This window comes from Pezoporus flaviventris, unplaced genomic scaffold (assembly GCF_033815535.1).
Source record: "Pezoporus flaviventris isolate CSIRO_AGI_PZ_B2104156 unplaced genomic scaffold, CSIRO_AGI_Pfla_v1 ptg000213l, whole genome shotgun sequence".
Taxonomy (NCBI): Eukaryota; Metazoa; Chordata; class Aves; order Psittaciformes; family Psittacidae; genus Pezoporus; species Pezoporus flaviventris.
In genome coordinates, this window is record NW_026892761.1 from 11,763,841 (window position 1) to 11,786,034 (window position 22,194).

The 22,194-nt window shown below is 44.8% G+C and overlaps 1 protein-coding gene across 5 annotated transcripts in view; it reads left to right on the plus strand.

Moving 5' to 3' along the window:
• CDH4 (cadherin 4) overlaps nucleotides 1–20,952 on the plus strand; it is a 458,588-nt gene extending 437,636 nt beyond the window's left edge. For 4 of the 5 annotated variants that reach the window (XM_061441907.1, XM_061441910.1, XM_061441908.1 and 1 more), the window contains 7 exons: nucleotides 1,403–1,656; nucleotides 5,096–5,238; nucleotides 8,582–8,815; nucleotides 9,899–10,132; nucleotides 14,164–14,303; nucleotides 16,118–16,282; nucleotides 18,074–20,952. In XM_061441907.1, the coding sequence (XP_061297891.1) occupies nucleotides 1,403–1,656; nucleotides 5,096–5,238; nucleotides 8,582–8,815; nucleotides 9,899–10,132; nucleotides 14,164–14,303; nucleotides 16,118–16,282; nucleotides 18,074–18,280 (1,377 nt within the window). In that variant the 3' untranslated portion in view covers nucleotides 18,281–20,952. Of the gene's footprint in view, nucleotides 1–1,402; nucleotides 1,657–5,095; nucleotides 5,239–8,581; nucleotides 8,816–9,898; nucleotides 10,133–10,979; nucleotides 11,731–14,163; nucleotides 14,304–16,117; nucleotides 16,283–18,073 lie in introns of those variants that run through there. The other variant, XM_061441909.1, reaches the window with a different exon arrangement.
• The last annotated feature ends 1,242 nt before the right edge of the window (nucleotides 20,953–22,194 follow it).

Sequence of the window (22,194 nt, forward strand, 5' to 3'; positions counted from 1 at the left end):
TGTGCCAGCAAGGTTAGCAAACAGGCCAGCACAAAAAGAAATAGATAAATAAGACTAGAGAAATATAAATTACAGGGTTGTGAAAAGAAATTGAGGAAATGCATTAGTCAAGTGGTTTCAAAGCCTTGAATAAGGTTTAAATGGGATCCTTTACCATGCGTCTTGTTTGAATGCAGGACAAGTCTGTGAGTCAGTGCTGGTGGGTGTACTGGGAATCTTTATGCTTCCTTTTATTTATTAAATGTTGGCCCTGCCTGTCAGGAAACCATTTAGCAATAGGAACATTTGCACTCCAATCGAATAGAGATTCCAATGTTTTACCTTTTGCCCCTGAAATTTGTTTCTCCCATGTAGCCTCCTATGATTTGATTTCTCTCCTGACAATACTGGGGTTTAAACAGAACACAGAAGCCAGATCTTGCTGATGTAAATCAGTACAGCTCTACTGAAATCAATGTGACTGTGGTATTTTACACCAGGAAGAGTCCACTTTGCAGACTCAGCACTGGAGAAAGGATTAAGGAGAATGGTTACACTTCTACATTTATAAATCACTGCCAAGCATTTTTTAACAAGCAGAGGTGTGATCCTGCATAACTCAAGCCTCCCTGGCAGATGATTAGTGACTTCCCTCATAGTAATTAGTGGGATGGTTTAGAAATTATTATTATACTGTGGTTCAGTCAGTTGTGCCAGCAAAGGCTTTGCACTCCTTCTGGCTCCTGAGACACACCGTCTGTATGTTTCTGTTGAGAAGAGACCTGTGGCCACCCAACAGCAAATCACATCTGTAGGAGTGTGCAGGCAGCCTCAGGAGATCACAAGGTGTCTTGCAAGAGGACAAGAGGTCTCAGTGGAAGGATGGCCTGATTAAACCAGACCAGGCCTTCTTCACTGCAGCTCCACCTTTGCTTATAAACTCACTTAAGAGGAAGAATGAAGAGCACTTCAAGCTCATGAGTCCTCATAGACTAACACAGTTACTTAGTCAGCAGCTTTAAATGCTAATAGCATTGTTAAGTACCTGTCCAGTCCCTCTTAATGGGCTCCACCTGTTGCAATTAGAGCAGCACTTGGTGGATTTGTTTATTCACTGCTCAGCTAACACTGTTCTTTTTTGGAAACCACTTAGCACTGGAACAAAGCAGAGGGCAAATCCTCCCTGCTGTTTGCAATTTTTATTTTGTGGGGCTTTTTAACTATTTGACCCAAATACTAGAGGGTCAAATCCTCCACTGGATTGAAGCTGGTATGGGTTTACACCTTCAAACAAACTGAGCTCACAGGAGGGAACAAGTTGGGGCAGTGACTTTGATATCATCTGCCTTCTAAATCTTGCAGCTTTCAGCCAGAAAGTAGAATGTATTCTGTGCCTGGCTCTATGCTTGCTTGTTTGTTTTAGGCAGTCGATTACGAGATGAACAGAGCTTTCATGCTGACAGTGATGGTATCAAACCAAGCTCCCCTGGCCAGTGGCATCCAGATGTCCTTCCAGTCGACCGCAGGAGTCACCATTTCAGTCACAGATGTCAACGAAGCACCGTATTTCCCAACGAACCACAAGCTGATCAGGCTGGAGGAGGGGGTGCCTACGGGGACGGTCCTGACAACGTTTTCAGCAGTGGATCCTGATCGCTTCATGCAGCAGGCAGTAAGGTGCGAGACCGGGCAGCCAATGAGTTCATGTACAGGTGGGGGATTGCAGCTGCAGACCTTTGGAGAGCAAAGCAGCTGGAAGCTAATTCACAAACTGATGTGAGATGAGTAAAATGCTTGGCAGGGATTGGCACCCTCAGTCGAGTGCCTGCAGAGCATCCTGCAGGCTTGTGAACTCGCCATCCGCCCTGCTCCAGGTAAGCCAGGCTGGGTGCAGGAGGGCAGGCAGAGTTGGACCCCACATTACTGGCCTGCAGAGGGGCAGTTGGCAGCTTCAAGTGCAAGCAGTCAATAGCAAGGGGTCTCTGCGTGGTTACAGAGCCACAGAGGTCAGGGCTGCATTCTACTAAATGTTTTGATTCTACCTTGTCAAGAATGCTTTGACCTATGTTGTTTGTGCACTTTATAAACACAGAGGTGTAGAAAAAGACAGCTTTGTTATTTTCTTTTTACGGGGGGGCGGGGGGGGAACTGAGGCACAGAAGGGGCTGAGAGCTAGATTTCCAAAGGGAATTACTGGGATTTTTAATCATGTCTTGTGTTGCTTCCGGAGGATTTAGGTTCTGCCTGGCTTAAAAAGCATAGTACAGAGGAGCTGTCAGCCCATTCAGAGTAAGGCTGGCTCGGTTACAAATAGCTGCTGAACAGGCTTTTAAGATGTCATACAGTTAAATATTGCCTGAGCAGTCAAACACGTATTCACACACCACTGGCACTTGGTCTTTATCCGACTAATGCCAGTCCAAATAAAGCACCCCAGCAGCCCTTGCCTGCTCTGCAGTGAATGAGATTTGTTCTCACCTTCCCTTTCCCTTCAGACCAGCTGCCAAACGTATCCTCTTCAGTAGTTGCCTTCCCTATGAATGGGATGCAGCTGGAAAAATTTTAGCCTTGTAAAAGTTAGATGTTTGATGGGAGCAGTTCAAGACCAAATTTAGTCTGTGCCACAACCAGGAGGCTGTCACTCCTTGGGGTTTTTTGTCCCTCCTGGCGAACTGGAGTCTGAATCCATTGTTCAGGACCCCAGCTCATACACCTTCCCACCAGGAACTGCACTGGGTAAAAGTGTGTGTGTGAATGAGAGTCCTTGTGACACCTTTTCCAGATACTTCAGCTTCCATCTGCACAGATGGGAAACGCATTTCCTGCTCTTGGCTCCTTTTGCACGCACAGAAGTTTGTTTCTTTTTTACTCTGTCTGTAAGGACCGCAGTATGTTTGGCAGAACCCAAGTATACAACATGAGCGCATCCAAGGCCACTTAAACTTACATCAGTTGTGACATTTCGTGTCAGGAAGAGTTTGAAATATTTCACCTGGCACAGAGCTGTCTGGTCTAGAATATGATAGTTTACTCACTGCCTTCTCTTGTTGTCTTTAGACAGGTATTGTGACTTCTGAGGAGAGAGACCATCCTCACTAACAAGCCAGTTCTTCTTACATTCTTTTTGAAATACTGGCCTTTGAAGGGTCTTTATTTCCCCCATGTCTGTACCAAGGCTGGTTTTCAGAGGAGAGGACAGCTCATTTCTGACTGAATACTCCCTCTAACCCAGAGATGGATGATCTGTAATCCAAAGGAGCATCTGCCATTTCTGGGAGAAGGACCGGCTCTGCTAAACTGTTCCTGTCATCACACAGAGCAAGTGCAGGGTTCTGTAAGACTTTCTGTGAACATGAGCAGCCAATTACTTGAGTTGTTTTTCCCTAAGGTTTCCAGAACACACATTTTGTGTATCCACCAGCACTTTGTTTCCAAACCCAAGTACAATCCCTCTTACCCCCTTTTTATCAGGGACAGCCCAGTGCTGAGGCTTGGCAAAAAGCAGTGAGGCATTGTTGGGGTCCTGTCTTTGTGAGCTATGCAAAGGATATATTGTTTTTTCTTCCCAGCTGGCATTGGTGAGTTAGAGGAAAAAGATACTGAAACAGCTAAGCCTACAGATCCATGATAAGCACTTCTCAGAGCTGATCCAGCTGCTAGAGCCTTGCATACAGTTTTCAGTCTCTAAACAGTCTTTGATGAAATGGAGTTTTTAGAAACAGAAGAAAAGGAAGCAGAAGCATCTCCAGTAAGCCACAGGAGAGCTTGGCATGACCAACGTCACACCTCAAGTTATCCTCATTAGCCGCAGACACATTCACAAAGTCAGCTTTGAGGCTGGATGCCTGGTCATGTAGGAGAGAAAGGGCAGGGGACTCACAGCAGTGATATTAAAAAGAAATGAAAACATCCCAAAGAGTCTAGCTCCATGAAATGTAATTCTTTCCTTTGGCAGGGGCTCGTGCAGCTGTGTGTTGCTTTCCTGCTCCCATGGATTGATGCAGCTCAAGTTTCACTTTGAGTTTCAGCTTCAAACAGCCCATTTCTGGAAATGGGCATTCACCAGAAGCCTTCCCTCCTGCCTGTGTATCCAACTACACAAATTTATGGAAAACTATCGGCAGGTCTGAGTTACCCATGGAATAAGCTCAGTTTTGGTTTGTTTATTTCAGTAATCTGGCCATTTACTAGCTTCCGGTTTAGGTAATAAGGGTCCAGCTCCACTCAAACTGTTGTTCTAGTAAGTAAGAATAAAATAAAACCAAGAAAACAAGCAAGTGAGAAAGGTAAACAGAACATGGAAAAAGTTTGCCCAAAACAAACCCTGTTTATATCTGGCTGTGCACGACATGAACAGATTTGGTCTGTGAGTTGACTGAGTCGATGGGATATGAATCTACCCTTGGGTTCTTCCAGCCCCAGGGCATGATGGGGACTGCTGAGGGGACCCCTTTGTTGCAGCTGTCTCCAGCCCTCACACATGCATAGGATCACCTTACCTGCTATTTCAGGAACATACGAAAATGCTTCAGGAAAGCAGGCCTGGGTCCATGCCTCAATACCGCTGGGAGTTCCCATTATAGTCACCCCGAGGCAGATGCTGCTAAAGATAGGATTCTGATAGAAAAGAGTGGCCTGGAAACTGCCATTTTTCCAGTGTGGTATTTCCCAAACTGTTATTTATTAGCGAAGGGCAGGAAACAAGAATAAAAACAAAAGGCTTTAGAGAAAGAGCTATTTTAGGAAAGGCAGCATTGAGAGAACGAGAGAGCAGGAATCCATCCTCTAATTCAGGCATACAAGTGCAGTGGTCATCACAGACCCCATTTCTCCCTGGCTGCAGAGACCTCAGGCTACGTCCACTCCCAGTAGCAGGAAGCTGCCATGTAAGTGGCACTTAGTAAAAACCAAAGCCTTTAAAATGAAAGAAATAAAAAAATTGAGTAATTGTAGAGGTCAAAACCCAGATACTCAATTAGCATTTTGTTTGTCAACAAAACCAGTTATCAAAGCTCCTTTGAATCATGGGTCAGGAGTCTAGAAAAACCTTATTTCAAGCAGTATTAAGGATATGTCCGTGAAAAGACTGCCGTGTATTTATTTCCTTTCTCTGTAGATACTCTAAGCTGTCAGATCCTGCAAACTGGCTGAACATTAATGCCACAAATGGTCAGATCACTACTGCTGCTGTCCTTGATCGAGAGTCAGACTACATTAAGAATAATGTCTACGAGGCCACATTCTTGGCGGCTGACAACGGTGAGCCCAAGCTTCACATTGTTCATGCTTCAATAAGACTCTAATGTGATGCATTAAGAGAAATGATGCCCTGACAGAGTTGTCAGTATAAGTTATCTTTTTCCCAGGTTTTTATGGTCAAAAATGTGAAAGTGGGACGGGAAATTGCTGGAGTAAATTAAATGTGCACAGTATACAGAGAGTGTTATTAAGGGAAGGGGAGGACAAATGGAAAATCGATTTGGGGAGTTCAGTATAGCCTGAACTTAAAAAAATGTCAAAGGGATGCGCTCTCCAAGGGCTGCTGAACACACTGGTCCTGCTGATCATCCCAAAGGCACTGAGCAGAGCATTCCAGAAACCTTCCTTCAGGAAATCAGAAATAATTGTAGGGGATGGCAGGCGGGTATTAAAAATAAGCCGATGATCCATTGAACTGCTGTGGCTTTCATGAGAGGTGTCTGTTTGTGGGTCTGTCATCGAGGCTGATTTCTCTCTGTCCACCACCATTTGTGAAATGTCCCACCACCATCAGAGCATCTGGATGCAGGTGGACCAAAGCCACTGAGGCCAGTACAGATATTCTCATGGAGAAGTCCCACTAAGGTTTGCTCTTCACTATTCATTTAAGGTCACGCAGTGCTTTCAGTCAAATTAACACTGTGAACCTCAGCACTGGCCTCACTTAAGGGCACACAGTCCATTGCTGCTGCCCTGGATTTTTCTTCCTAATTCTGATTAGGAGGAGTTGATGATTCTTTTGCTAATGATACCAGAATGTGGCTGTGCTGGTATTTCATTCATCAGTTCCCCCACTTGGAAAAGGCTTTGTGGAGGGCCCAGTAGTTTCCCTGGGCAAGAAGAGGGTCTTCCTCCCCTTCTGCCACCCTCACCTTCCCCCTGCAAGGTGCTGAGCACTCACATCAAACCACAGCCATGCTTCAGCAGCAAAATTAAGTCTAGGCTTGGCTGTGAGCACCTAATTATATTGCTCATACTCTGTAGGTTCTTTCAGGGCAGTGTGTGTTAGCTCTTGTCATCCCTCAGGCTGAAGGGTGCCATTATGAGCAGTTACGGTGGTGCTTGCAGGGCTAATGAAAACTTGCTCCCTCTGGGGTTTCAGGCTTCACTTCAGTCGTTGCATCCAGGGTCACAGGGGCAAAGCAAACTCAGTGCTCAATAGCAGCACCAAAAAGCAAGTTTTGCACTTTCTTTGTGCCAAGAGTGGTGGGACTTAGCCCCATCCTAAGCTTCCACTTTGCAGCCAGGGCAGCAGAATTCAAAATAGTCTCAAGGGGGTACAGCAGCATTCATCTGCAAGACCACAAAACAGATCAAATAAGTTGGTCAAGGCTATTCACAAAAGCAGTGGTAGAACTTGAACCCATCAAACTAATCCTCACCATCTGACCTTGCAAATCCCAGGCACTTAGTACAATGTGATTAGGAGTTAACCCCTTTCCTTGGCTTCAGTGCTGACACTGCAATGCATCAGCACTTCCACATCCATCATTCAGCAGCTCAGAAAGTAAGGACATACATAAATCTCTGTATTTTGAAAAATTAATCCATCACTCATATATTGCAGCCATTAAAATGCACATAAAGCAATACCTTATTTAAAATTCTGTCTAGAGTGCTTAGGATAACAGCTAAAGTTTCATCGAGGCTAATAGACTCTTTCCACATTTCTCTAAAGTTCCAGGCTCTCCAGCATCATGTACTCATTAAGGAAAGGCTTTGCCTCAAGGGTTTTGGTGGAGCTTTTTGTTCCTTTCTTGAAGAAGCAGCAGCATCTTGTTTTCTAGAAGTTCTTTTTGCTGTTTTCAGTATATGATAAAGAAGAAGTTCAGCCAAGTACTTCTTGGACCTGCTTTCTTTCTCTCCCTGGGCTACAGTGCAGATACTTAAGAAAAGTCTTTTCTGCAGTGAAAAGGGAGGGAGGAAAAGGGGAGTCAGTTCGTTTCATTTCTTCTAAGACTGCCCCAGAACTGCACTCAGGAGCACAAAGAACCAAACTACCAGGACCCAGAGCCCGGTGATACCAAATAACCCTACAAAACTGCATTTCCATGTGCAGCAGTTGCAGGTTATGTCAGCCACATGCCAGTTAGCACCTCTCGGGACTGCTAGTTCCCGTTCAGTCTATCTCAGAGGTTAGAATGTGAGCCTTGCGTTCATCCCAGGAGATACTCTGGTCAATGTGAAAACAGGGGAACCACTTTCCTTGGTCCCAAAAGTCAGTTTTCACATTCAGCCCCAACATCCCGTCTGTCTCTCCAGAAACTTTCAAGGCTGATCAAAGACACTGTTTTAGAGGGAGACTTACCCCATGCTTACTAGATGAAAGGATGAGATCAATGATTGAAGAGCTTATGTCGGAACCATGAAAGAAGGATTTTCAGGGCTCCTTCAGAGTTTTCAAGGCTCCTTTGAAAAATGGAGCAGAAACGAGAAAGGAATGTAGGAGGGAAAGTCTATAGCAGCAGAAGTAACACTCGGAAGCCTAGTGGGGAAGTAGTTTGTGTAGCATTCCATCCAGCACTGGGAGGAAGAGCTAAAACTGAAAATACAAAGTCAATAAAGAGTACTTTGGCATTGCGGGGAAGGCTGCTGTCTCTAGCCAGGGCAGGTATCACTTTGTGTAAGTGGTTGTTAGTCAGACAGATGTGGCTTTTCATCAGGAAGGGACTGGAGGACTGAGGCTGCTGTGCTGCAGCATCCCTGCTGTTTGTGACAAATGTAGGGAGGATGAAGAACTGTATGTTGGGACATGCTGCTGCTGCCATGGGCTAATGATGATGGTTAGCTCATAGCTTTGAGCAGGGACCTTTCACCACTGAAGCTAGGGCTAACTGTGCGATGGGCTTTGTTTGCAGCAGTGTAATAGTCTGCGAATCTAAATACTGGCTAGCAAGTGCTACAGTAAATGCTGACCAACAGGTTACACTACTTACCTTTTTTCCCCTCCAAGCCACCTTCTTCCTCTTGTTAGCTATCTTTCTAATGGTTATTCATCTTCAAAACAGCCAGTACCAAAATTTGCACTAGCAACTTGACGTCACCTCCTTGTACTTTTGGAGTTTGACTAAGGACATTGCTGTAGGCTACAGATCTGCAGAACTCAACCTCAGTGTTCTGCAGGAGTGAAAAACAGCAACATTAGGAGGCTTGGGGAACTTTTAATAACACCTCTTAAAGCAAAGGACCATGAAAGTGCAGTATGTCCCTAATAAGGTCCAAGGAGGGAGGGTGAAAATCCTGGTTTATTGAAATTGGATGGCAGAGAGAGGGCTGTTGTCAATCCCACTGCTTCTCAAGTGATGGTCATTGGTCCATGCTTGGCTCTGCCTCTCGCGCTCAGGTATACCCCCCGCAAGCGGCACTGGCACTCTGCAGATCTACCTAATCGACATCAACGATAATGCTCCTGAGCTCCTGCCAAAAGAGGCACAGATCTGTGAAAAGCCAAACCTGAATGTCATCAACATAACAGCCGCGGATGCTGACATCGATCCAAACGTCGGGCCCTTTGTCTTCGAGCTGCCAAGTGTGCCATCTGCGGTGAGGAAGAACTGGACCATAACACGGCTGAATGGTAAATGGGGCAGGCAATCCTGAGGACATTTGGACTCTGATTCACTAATGAGGCCACATGCGGTTTCAAACTTCCAAACTTTCCCACTTTTTTATCTGATTTTTATTTTTTAAAGCACATTATGGCTGACATTATAGACAAGATAGTTAATCAGAAATGATTTGTATCAGACCTGCAGCATAACTCTAAAAGCCTTGGCACTTGGCTTTTTTTTAATGCAGTTCATAATTATGAACAGTTATCAGTAGCGAACAGAATATAAATCATCCATAATGGCCAAGGGGAAAAAAGCTATTATCAGTCTTCCTTATGTTCCTCCAGTGTAATTGTCATAAGCCACAATCAGGATCAATGTTCATTTCTCTGCCCATAATTGCATAAAGGCAGCCTTTTAATTTACTATGGAACCAGGAGGGCCAGGTAAGTGTGAAGATTACCAGCATGTGAAGGATTTTTATATTGCAGTGTGTAACCATAATTGTTCCTCTTATTGGTAGTTTCAGCAAAGGATGGAAAATATCAGGGAGCCACTGGCTGCTTTTGGCTTCAAAGCTGGTCCCTCTCACTGAGATCTTGCACCTTCTGCCAGGCTAGGGGCAATGGCTCGTTCCCTCACAGCTCGGGGCTCAGTCCCACAGCCCTTGTGTCTCCATGGGAGGGAACGCAAGAGGGATTGCTTGATTGAGTATGTCATCAGCAGGCAATGGGCTTCCCAAAAATCCTGATGAGGGATGGTGGGTGAGCAGAAACCCTCCACAGCGGCAGCCCAGACCCAGGGAGTATCATCCATGCCTTACTATTTGCATTTCATGCTGTTTTAAACACTTGCAACCAGATTTGCAAATGGCATCAAGGTAGGTTAGTGCAGCAGTGCGAACACAGTATTTTACAAGGCACAGGCTGATTGTTGACCCAATTGTTAGGGCAGAAGTCTGAAACTGTCCTGCCCAGGTGTGCTGTTGATAGCCTCTTCTTCAGGACTCAGAAGACTGCTGTAGCAGAGGAGCCCTGCATCTACAAGTGCAGATGCAAGGCTCTACCAGTGTCTGTCGTCTGTCTGTCTGTCTGTCTTGGTCTCTCTAGGCGATTATGCCCAGCTCAGTTTACGAATCACATACCTGGAAGCAGGTGTGTATGACGTGCCAATCATTGTGACGGACTCGGGAAACCCCCCCTTGTACAACACGTCCATCATCAAAGTGAAGGTGTGCCCGTGCGACGAGAACGGTGACTGCACCACCATTGGGGCAGTGGCTGCAGCAGGGCTGGGCACAGGTGCCATCATTGCCATCTTGATCTGCATCATTATTTTACTCAGTAAGTATTACAAGGCTCACGCTGCTGGGAAACGTGATGTTTCCCATCCCATTCCCTTTTGTCCCACTGCTATACATGGTGTTTTTCCAGAGCCTTGAGAGCTCCATGCAGGGGACAGTGCCTTGAGCTTTGGGCTGCAGGGATTGGTTCACACATCTGCTTTTGAAGCTCCTTCAATGCAGCATCAGTAGAATGAGCTGGTGCACTCTCTGCATACATCAGGCTTTTCTTTCTAGGACTTCCAGTAGCTTTACAAACATAGTGACACCTGACAACATCTTGTAGGTAGTGAGTGCAGGACCAGGTTGAAGGACTTGTCCAAAATCCTGGGGCAGATAGCCCCATACCTCTCAGGTTCCTGGCTGGCTGTGGATATACTGGTTCCCAGTACCTGATGCACTGGTTGTGAGAGTCTGGTTGGTCCCTAGCCAAGCCAGTGCATAGCTGTAGCTTTTTGGTTGTTCAGAGCAAAAGATCATGGTGGATGATGAGTGCTTTAAGAGGAAGGATCCCCAGTTTGTCAGGAGCATTGGAGAGCTGGCAGTGTATCATGGAGAAGGGCTGGCCATCACTTTGCTCGAGGCAAAGCCATCCCTTTAGCCCAGCAACGCTGTTAGTTCTGAGCTTCCATGAGCATTACCAATAACCATGTGTGCACACACTTAAAAATAAAAATGATATCATTATAACTTCAAGCAGGAGTTGGCACAGTAGGAATAGATAAAAATGAGCGTTGAAATGAACAATGAGGTAAATATTCATCAAGGAACACAGGATGAAACCATAGGATTCCCATTAAAGCTAATGGGAGTTATGGTGCTAAATCACATTTAATATTTACCCCCAGTGTGTTTAAACAGAGAGCAGACAGAGCGACGTATGCTACAAATGTCTTCTAATGTGGATATGATGTGGTACATTAAGAGAATGGGTCATCTTTGGGCAAACATCCACCCTCCTGGGCCAGAGATAGGAATATATTGTCGTATAATTGATTTACTGTATTGGTCTGGAGAACAAGCCAGAACACCGTGTTTGTGGCCATGCAGTCCCATTCCTCCTCCAACTCATCTGAGCCAGTGGAAGCATCCCTGTGCCTAGCCACGATGCACAATTCCTGTCCTTTGCTGAGTGAGGATTCCCAGTGCCAAAATGTTCCAGGCTGCTCCCTTCAGCAAGGGCATTTGTTGTGAACACACCACAGTTGTACACCCAGAAGAAAATGTGGTATTCCTCAGTCCCACCACGTTTAGTACTCTGGGATATGCAGGAGTGCTGTACTGGAAGCCACAAAGGTGATTTAAACACAGGGCTCTCCTTTTGGTGGTCTTGCATGAATCCGCTGCTAAAATACAATCTAAAAAGTTGAAAATCCCATGGACTGAAATTAACTTTAGCTGAAGGACATTTGATTTAAGAGATTCCTTTTTTCATTTTCAGATACATTATCCCATTTTAAATTATGGGTTTTATTACAAAAGCTTATTTTTACATTCATTGTCATTCTAATTGACTTCTTTTTATCTTCAAGAGCTGCAAAAGCACTGTATCAGTGATGAAAAATGTAATATGTGATGAACAGTTTTCCATTTACATCCTTCCGTGTTTTGCCTCCTTTCTATCTGTTTTACATCGTGACCTCTGAACAATATCCTGGAAAAAGGCAGATGCAGGGTTTTTTATGCTATTTGTCCATTTTTGAGTCAGCAGGTCAAAGTTTGATGGCTTTAAAAGAAAGAAGCAGCAAGAGAACAGATCTAAGGTTGCTCAGGTGAGGGAAGTTTCTGCCTTTACCTTTGCTCAAAGGTGTTTTTTTTTTCCCAATACCTGATGTATTAGCTGCACAAATAATACATTTAGGAAAGCAATGCAATAAAAAATTGTGAAGGGTGAAGACAATAGATTTCAAGGAAAGCTACATGCAGAGTGAAAATGGGTCTAACAGCAGTAATAGCACTTCCCATTCTGCAGAGTGAATAAAAGGAAGGAGAGTGCACTACATCCACTATTGACACTTTGAAGGTCCCTTCTTTTCCAAGGTAGCTGTAAAGGCATTAATGGCACGGAAAAAAACTACAACTGCATGAAAAAGTAGCATTAAAAAAAAAGGGGGGGGGGGGGGGGGGGAGAAGATAAACCCTAGTAACCATTATAATATTGTCTTTGTGGACTAGGCAGGTATCTTGTTGTGAGAGACTTGAAAAGGATCAAGGAGAAAAGGACTTCAATAGTCGGCTAAATAGCTGAGGTTTTATATTGCAGATAAGAGTTACATTTTCTTCCCTTTTCTTTTTTCTGCCTTGAATAGATCCAGGATAAGCATTAAAGAGATGCTGAAGTATCTGAAAACAATTCTGTTAGCTGGCAGGCCGGGATGGCAGCCAGTTGGCACACAATGGCAGTAATTAGCTGTCCAGTCCTCTTCCACTCACTTCACTGAATTCCTGTTGGGTATAAACACTTTGGTGCTGGGAGGAAGAACTCAGATCCTCCTCAACACCTCCTCACAAAGTGGGGCTGCAGGCTGAGCTGCTCGCCCATTTCCCCAGGGTCTGGTCTCTTCTCTATCCTTACCCTCCATGAAGCAACACCCGGGCTCAGCAGACAGGTAAAGGGAAAGAAAATGTGGTTGCTTGTGCAGCTAAAAAATACAAAGAACGGTTGGGATCTTACGTCCTGCCTGGATTCATTTGTGTTGGATGCATTAGTTTGGCATGGTCAAGAGCTGACCCAGATGAAACAAACCTGGGCCACGCGTTCTCACCTCCACTGTCCATCCATGTCTCCATTCTCCAGCAGATTGCCTCTGTCACAGCTTGGTGTGGCTTGCATGGAGAATGGAGGGGGAAGCAGACACTAGGAGGTGTGACTGCATCAGCTGCTCAGGCTTAATTTCTGTTCTGATGGCATTATTTGCAGCTACTGAGTATGAGAATGAAAACGAGCGTATTAACAGGTTCTTGAAGAAGACAAGGTCTGGTTTCCTTATGTTAGTGGAGGCTTAGGTTCCCAGAGCACAGGTAAATCACAAGGAGCACACAACCTCTGAGATGTGAGTGGACTTGTGAAGGATGAGGTTGTGGAGCAGGGAGTCAGCATTCCCTTTGGGTAAAGTTGCTTAAGTTGGGAAAATCTTCTCATGACTGAAGAACTGTTCCTCTCTCACTGTTAATTGTGCTGAAAGAGATTTGCCAGGTCCTGGCATGTAAATGCTGATGCCTGAGGAGGTTGGCTGTGTGCTACCAGATCTGCTCTTTCTTGTTCTGCAAAGCTAGCCCTGCTCTCTGAAAGGATTTCAAATGATCTTAGAGTTGCTTTGCAAGTCAATGGCCAAATGTGTATGCTAATGTCCTGGCTAATGTGGTCTTGGAAGTATAGAAAGCCTTCCTCCTGTAGCAAAGAAAAGTATGAAGGAGTCCAAATCCAATTACAGGACCCAGTGTTACACAGCCTCCACAAACCAGTCTTTCTTGGCCAACTGCAGACAACAAAATGACTCCTATGACCAGGGCTTGTGACCTGAATGGGCATTGCTGTATCACACTGAGGGAAGAGCTGCTTGTGCACAAGATGTGGGCCACCTGTACCTGTTTGCTTCTCAGCACCTCTGCAGCTGTCTTCCCCCACCTTTTTTTTTGTGCCCATGAATGAAATAAAGGTGGAAATCTAATCCTGAAAATTCAGGATTTAGATCAAATCTTTTCAGAAAGCTGCAGGTTTCACACTTCCTGTTTGCTTTCCGTTTGATGGTGTGGTTTACATCTGATAAAAGTCAGCCGCATCAGCACTGGAAAAGGAAAAAAACATTAAGGAAATGTTTGTGGTGGAGGCCTGTCACAGCATTCACTGAGCTCTCCCTTATGAAGCAGACTATGCAATAAGAGAAAATTCCATTCCTCTTACTAGCAGCCAGTGAGGTTCTCCATAGTGGAAGAGGGCAGGTGAGGCTCTGGGCCACGCCACCACACTCCATGCAGCCTGGGCTTGTGCCATGTGAGGCTGCAGCTCACCCAGCTTCTTCCCTATTACAGCCATGGTTCTGCTGTTCGTGGTGTGGATGAAGCGCCGGGAGAAGGAGCGCCACACCAAGCAGCTCCTGATTGACCCCGAGGACGATGTCAGGGACAATATCCTGAAGTACGATGAAGAAGGAGGTGGAGAAGAAGACCAGGTGAGAAGAGCCTGTGGGTTGTGGCCAAGGAGCAGCTGTGCAATCTGTACTCTCAAAAAGGCAGAAATTTTCACTAAATTACTTGCAAAGGGTTGTGTTCCCCTTGTTTATTCCCAGGCAGCTTTCTTGGCTTCCCTAGTGTGGCATGGACGTCAGTGAGAGCCAGTGGAGGTCCAGGGGATTCAGCATGTCACTGGGACACTGGCATTGGAGCAGGACTGTGCCAGGAGTCTGATGCCAAGTGGATTTGTCTATGCCCTAGTCAACTTCCTGGGGAGGGACAAAAAAATCAATCCACTCCACTCGTATTCAAACAGTATTTACATTATTTCAGTCATTAAATTTGTGTATTTTACCATTCCCCATTAGAGATCTTATAAAACCTAGCCAGCAGCTACCACTCTCCCCAGAACCGTGCCTGCAGGCACTTGCCTTGGCTTGCTTGAACCTAGAGCTTCTGTGGGATTTCCCTGCATTTACTTAATCGTCTCTAATGCTTCTTTAATTTCTTTTAATTTCTGAATGTAGTTTGTGAGAAGTGTCTGAATACATTTGGGGATTTTCTTTTCCACTGTGAAGCATACGGTGGCAAAGCTTTGCTTGGTGATGGAGCCCTAAGCCACAGTCTGCCTGAATGCATCAGCTTTTCTGTGGTGGCTTCTTCTTACAGACACCGATGCTGATGTTGCATGAAAACTTCCCTTGCCTGCACTCCTGGGATGTGCTTTCCCTCTGCTAGGGATGTATTTCAACTAAAATAGCAAAGTTTGGTTGCTCATGGTCAAGACACCGGGGTTTTTATTCCTGCCTAAGCAAAGAGCCTGTGACACTCTCAAATATAATGTTCACACAAATTATGTGGCTCTGAATCATGTAATGGCTGTATTCTTGCTTGCTTCAGCCCTAAGGTCATGGTTGAGGGTGGTCCCGGTGGCATCCACAGGCAAGCAGATGAGCCTGGCAAGAGCCACCTCGGGGAGCCAACACAGGGACTTTGTCCAAAACTTGAGAAGTTCCAATTGCACAGAAAAATCCTTGCAATTGGCATTTCTTTTTTCTTGTCGCTGACAAGTTATTTATAAATATTGCTCCTGGAGATTCAATCATCCCCATCTGAGCACAAGAATAGTTTCACCGGTAGAACAAAGTGCTGCTATAAGCATTCAAACCAGCTGAAGTATCTGGTTTCAGGCAACTACATTGTAGGCTTAAATATTTTAGAAAGGATTCATTAAAAATAACAGCAAAGGAAAAGCAGCAAAACACCATTACCTACATGAATACATTTTTAATGAAATATTACCTGGTTCTCCTTCCTTGGTAGAAACCTATTCTGTTGGGATTTTTCATGAGCAGAAAGAACATAATTACTTTGAAAGGCCTACATGCATAAATGCAATGTGCATTTTAATGTTTTTACCTCTGTAGAAATGTAATTGCAATAATATGTCTACCAGCAATGTCTGTACATTATATATTTCATCAAAAGCTAGATGTATCCCTGTGCACATGCAAACAAACGACAATTTTTTATCCCAAAGATTTAGACGACACGTGAAATAGTCACGAAGTTTTTAAATATTTGATTTTACTCATGTTTTAAGATACACTCTTAGGAGGTCAATTTTATGAGCTACTCAGAGGTCAAGTTCATCTGTAATTTAGATAGAGGGGCTGCATACTTGCTGATCAGATTTGCCATTGAACTTCAGCTGAAATAGGATTAGACCTCTCACATTGTTTGTACATTGGGTGAGCAGATGATCGGAACGAAAAGCTCTTCGTTTCACTCTGTGCCTTTCCATTTTTCACAGGATTATGATTTAAGCCAGCTCCAGCAGCCAGAGACCATGGATCATGTTCTGAACAAGACACCTGGAGTCAGAAGGGTGGATGAAAGACCTATTGGTGCTGAACCGCAGTATCCTATAAGACCAGTAATCCCACATCCAGGGGATATTGGTGACTTTATTAATGAGGTATGTTCTGTAGGGTGTCTTGTGTCACATATTAAAAGCTTGAGCAGCCAGCTAAGATCAGCTATGCAACATTCTCCTGGCTGGATAGACCAAGTGATGCTATTACTCACATGAGAAGTCAGGTGCAAACTAGGGGAATAAGCGGTATGAGCAAAGGACACAGGACTTGGCCTAATAAAGGCGTTGAGCCTGTAAAAAGCCAAAGCGCAAGGCAAAAAGCCAAATATTCCTCATCTGTGGATCTCACAAACGCCATGCTTTTCAGCATCCGGGCAGTAGAACCTGATCCCAGTCTCCTTTGGATTACTGGGAGTATTGCAGCTGCTGAAGTAAAAGCTTTATCTGGATGCAGACAAAGGAGTGTCATCATCATAGGGAGGTGGTGGCAAGGCAGCTGCATGGGTTCCCCGGAGACAAAGGACCCATTTGGGACTCCTGGACTTGTAATTATTTCACCAGTCTGTGCCTTCCTAGTAAGTTCTATTTGGTCTAAAGCCTCAAAGAGTTTACAGAACAGAGAGATTCATCCCAGATGAGAGAGGGTTTCTTTATTTTATGTTAGATTACTGCTCCTTTATCTGCTTGTACAAATATCTATCCGTTTAGTGTTTCTTATCTTGTTTTTAGTTTTGGGTGATTGAGTAGTTACAAACCAATCAATGCATTATTTCCTCCGAGACAAAACACACCATTCATTTCCTAAGTTAGAAAAACAAGTGTTATAGCGATTTAATTCTGTTATTATATCCACTTCCTGCTGTGCTTTTTTTCTTATTTTTATCATTAAAATTTCTTCTTCCTTTGCTCCTGCCCATCCTTCACACACATATTTACATACATCTATGTGCGTAAAGGCTGGCTCTTACACATGTTCCAGCTGCTGTTTGCTGCAGTAAAACCTGCTCCATCTCCCCATGCTGAGACTGGGGTTTTGGAAGGTATGAATGCAGAACGTTTTGCTTTATTGCAGGTCTATTCCACCAGGCTTTTCCTGATGCTGGGCTGCAGCAAAGCAATTCTTTTCCTTCATATCCCAAGGCCATTTCCATGTCCTGCCTACACTGCTGCCCACAACACACAGGACCAGCAATGCTTCCCAACCCTCTGCCCAAAATTCCATACCCCAAGTCTCTCTTAATTGCAGAGTTTTGCTAGGATTGATGTTTGGAGTTTTTTTCTAAAGGAATCCAAATCATCAAAATTAAAATAATGGTTATTGGTCGGGTGCTGGTCATTCTTTCACTGGCCAAGCTGGAAATCTTAACAGGCAACCCCAGAAACTACATGCTGTCCAGGACTGAAAGCTTTCCAGTTCCAAACTTGGATGCTTGGAAGTAACTCCCCTCCTGCTCCATCCAGGTCTTTTACAGTGGTACTGGGAGTTAGTGGGTTTCTGCTGGGGGCATCCAGGAGGGCTCAACCAGGGGGGGCACCCAAACATAGGGAACCTGCAGAACCCTCATTTTTGTACCATTGTCATTTCTCTTTTCCCCATCGTCTTTTAGCTTTGCTATAGGGATCCCAAACATCCCACCAGCCCAGATCCTTACCCAAACACCCTTCCTTAGAATCATAGAATGATTTGGGTTGGAAAGGACCTTAAGATCATCCAGTTTCAACCCCCTGCCATGGGCAGGGGCACCTCCCACTAAACCATCTCACCCAAGGCTCTGTCCAACCTGGCCTTGGACACTACCAGGGATGGAGCATTTACCACTTCTTTGGGCACTTCTTAGCACCATCACCCTAACACCTATGGTGGGTATTGACAGCCTGTGTTTGCTCCCCCAGGGTCTGCGGGCGGCTGACAATGACCCCACAGCACCTCCTTATGATTCCCTGCTGGTGTTTGACTACGAGGGCAGTGGCTCCACTGCCGGCTCCGTCAGCTCCCTGAACTCCTCTAGCTCCGGGGACCAGGACTACGACTACCTTAACGACTGGGGGCCCAGGTTCAAGAAACTGGCAGACATGTACGGGGGAGGCGAGGAAGATTAAACTGACCTCACGTTATTTAAAAACAAATATAAGAAGAAGACAGAAAAGAATATTAAGAAAAAAAAAAGAAAAAAACATAGAAAAAACAAACCCACAGACGACAACATTAACAAAAAGAGCCGATGCAGAAGCAAGAACTGTACAGATGTGGCAGCTTTTTTAATTAATATCCCCTGCTGACTGTGTTGTTATTTTTAGTGGTGACATAGGAGGTTTCTTTTCTTTTTTTCCCCTTTTTTTTTTTTCCTTTCCAATGTTATTTTTTAGAATATTGAGCTGTCTCGCATGAACACTTGTCTCTGCTGCAGGTTTTTTTTGTTCTTTTGGTTTGGTTTTTTAATGTCAGCTGGGATATTGCTCGTTTACCTGCTTTATGACTAAAGAGAGTGAAAGGCACTCTGTCTTAACTTGAATTTCTTAGAACAGAAGCACTGTTTTTAAAATATATATATATATATATATTTGAAAGTGCCTTTTGGTGCATGTATCAGATTCCCTTCAATCTCAGGAGTGATGAAAACAAACATACAACCATCCTGGGCAGCACTCCCTGTGACCTTAAGCCAGTTCTAGCTGGGAAGGATTTAACAGAAAGGAACTCTGGAGATTGGTTTTTGTTTTTGTTTTTGTTCCTTTTTTTTTCCTCTTTTTTTTCTTTTTTTGCCTCTTTTTTGGAGGGGGTGACTCGTTCTGGGTGGAAACGGATGGGGGGTTCGGGGAGGGGGAAGATGTTTTGAGTCAAAACCTGAACAGCCATCTTTAAGCCTCAGCAGGTGGTGAACTAGTCATCATGTTGTATATAATTCAGTGTTATCAGATGCAAAATACCGACTGGGGGCTCTGTCGTCACCTGGTCACACTCAATGTAGCTGCATAGAACTATAGCGTTGATAAAGCCTTTGGTTATTGCAACAGAAATTTCCGACAGCCCTTGCCTAAACCCTACAAAGTAAATCGTGACATGACCAAAGGCCCAGTTGTTTGTTTTTATGCTATCGGTGTGTGTTGGCTCCCATGACCTCTGGAGTGATGTAAATACCAGCTGGGTTAGGTGGTGGTGTCCTGCAACCCCAGGGATTCCTGCTAGCAGGAAAGCCAATGCTGTTTTCCTGGTGGAAGCAGGGGTTTGTGCAGTGGCTCTGCTCGAGGCTGAGGCAGCGCAAAGGGCAGGAGCAGTTTATCAGCACTTTTGCCATCCGTAAGTATGAAGTTAGTCTAGTATAATATTAATGCCTTGGAGCATTAGTAGCCAAAGCTCAAGAATATCGTGTAACTCAGCTAATGTGTGTCCTTTCTATTCAATGGGTAGGTGCTGCTATCTGTAGTAAATGTGTTTTTTTGGAGGAGAAGTGCAACGAGGGCCTATTAAGTACCTTGTGGTTAATATGCTCAAGCATTGCCAAGTAAGCAAGAGGTTTTGCAGCATCCAGGCATAATTCAACATCAGTATTATAAATGGTAGCATACTACCTAGTTTATATGTAGGGTCAGTTTAACCAATAACGAATAGTTATTAGCTTTTTTATTACATTTTTCCTTTACTGATTTGGACTAGTGGGTTTATGTCTAATGTTTGTAAAATGATTTAGACTGCATGGATGTGTAATATAAACCACATTTAATGGATTATGAGCCACTTAATTAATGTGCTATGAAATCTTGGATTACCTGTGTTTTATATTCTGCAGACGATTTTGCAGTGGGTTCGCTAAAACTTGTAAAAGTGCTTAGATATATTTTCATTTAAATCCAAGAATGTGCACAATATTGGAAGGTGATTATCCAGGGGATAATCATGCTTTTTTTTGATATCTCTATTAATTCTCAAGTTGAATGCTAAGAGTTTAAAGGGGGGTGGGAGGGAAGTGAGAATGAGAGGACGAGAGCTTGCGGTGATGAGTGGACGTCGTTTCAGAGGGTATACTAGGCTGCAAGATCGTCTCTATAGATTTTTGAAATGCTCCTGGTGCATTTTATATTTCATTGTATCATATTTTCTATAAAATGCAATTTCTGTAAATTAATGAGCATTTGAAATGTGTCTTGTATGAAGTGGAATGTGGTAAAAGTCTGCCCGAGGGGACTCCAACATTACCGGTATGTAAATAACTACCAAGGATGCGATCCTTCTTTTTGTCCTGGTCGGTCAGTCAATGGGACAGTTTGTCCTTTCAGAACTCTCTCATCCAAGTTCTTGAGGAAGCAGGAGGTGATGGCTTGGGCCTCAGGAGAGGGATGGCGCTGATGGCAGCAGCAAGGCAAGGATATTGTGCCACACAGCACGTGCCTCAGCCAGGATGAAGTGCAGTGCCTGGTAAACTGCCGGCACCTGATGCCTTCCCAAATTCCTGTTCCATAGTTGAGAACTCAGTTGCTTGTGTGACCATTATGAAAGTCTTAGTTTGCTTCTGCCACGTTCTGTCCACCTCCTCCTGGCCACCCTCAGCAAACTTCACAGCCCTTGTCCTCAGCCGGCTGGCGTGGGTGGGCTGCATTGCCTTGAGCCACTGCTGTCTACCTACGGGCAGGCTTGATTCTTCCCCTTTCTTTCCGAAAAGCCACAGGCTGGAGTATTTCACCATCTGGGCTTTGCACCCCCACAGAAGCTGCCCGGTCACAGCAGACGTAGTGAATAATAAAAACGCACTTAGTGTTTCTTGCTGATGACTACCCGCCAGTGTTTTGTGTCCATCACCATAACCTCATCTCCAGCTCAAGAGAAGGACCCGGATCGATGGCTGAGGTGATGCTGATGGTTCTCCATCCATTGGGTTGCTGCTGCTGCCTGCCAGCTCCACGTGGCTCCTAGGATGCTCATGTGGATCCCATGATGCCAGCTGGGTCTCTGCTGCAAGCCAAGCTGTGCTATCTACCTGATACCATTTACCCAAGAGCAGTAGCAAAGTCCCTGCTCCAGAGCATTTGGTGCCTGCTCTCTGCTGCGGCTTTGGCTGAGGTGATGGATTTCAGGTAGGGAAGGGAACGGCAGCAGTATGGGATGGCTGCTGTGGGGCTGGAGGCTGGAGGGGCCGGTCAGCATCGCCCCACTGTCACCCACGGGGATGTGCCATGCAGTGACAGGAACCACTTGGCCATGAAGGAGACATCAGACATCAGCTTGTCTAAACATTTTGGGCTTTTAAGAACATTTATACAACTTAAGTCAAACAAAATGGATTGAGTGACTAAAAATAAATCAACCTATTTCCATTTTTTTTAAATCAGCAGATATTTTTTCTGCAGCCTTTGCAATCCAGCCATTCCAACTCCACAAGCCCATAAATCAAACCAACTAGTTTATTGTCCTTTGAGCCAGTTCTGCTCAGTCTCCCTCTGCAGGACTTCCTCCTCCTCTTCCTCTCCCTTGTCCTCCTCCTCCTCCCTCCATCACTTAGCTTTACAACCCCACAAGTAAACAGCAGCATCAGACCCCTTTCTTCACAGTGGGAACAGCAGAAGGTAAGCGAGGAACACATCAAGCAATGACAATAGATCACTGCTTGCAAATATTTTTGCTTGTTAATACTAATTATTATTATTATAATCCAGCTAAGAAAATTTACATTAATCCAAAGGACCCTATTGAAAAGGTGACTGTGTCAGTGCTGTCCCCCCACTCTGATCCTCATTCGCCATTGCCATTCACCGCTGGAGGTGACAGTGGCTTACAAGGAGCCAGGCTGGGGAAACGGCAGCTCTGAAGGTACAATTCAAGCCACGGAAGTGGTTAATGCATTGAGACCAGAATGCTTGCTCTCCAACTAATCTAAACTAAAGCATTAAAAATTAAAGAAGCTGTGCCCTCACATGCAAGTCCCCACTCTGCACACCATGCAGTGGTGGGGAAGGACTTGATTTCAGGCAGGTGGAAGGGAGCCCATTCCCAAAATGCCACTGTCACCGCCATAGCCCAT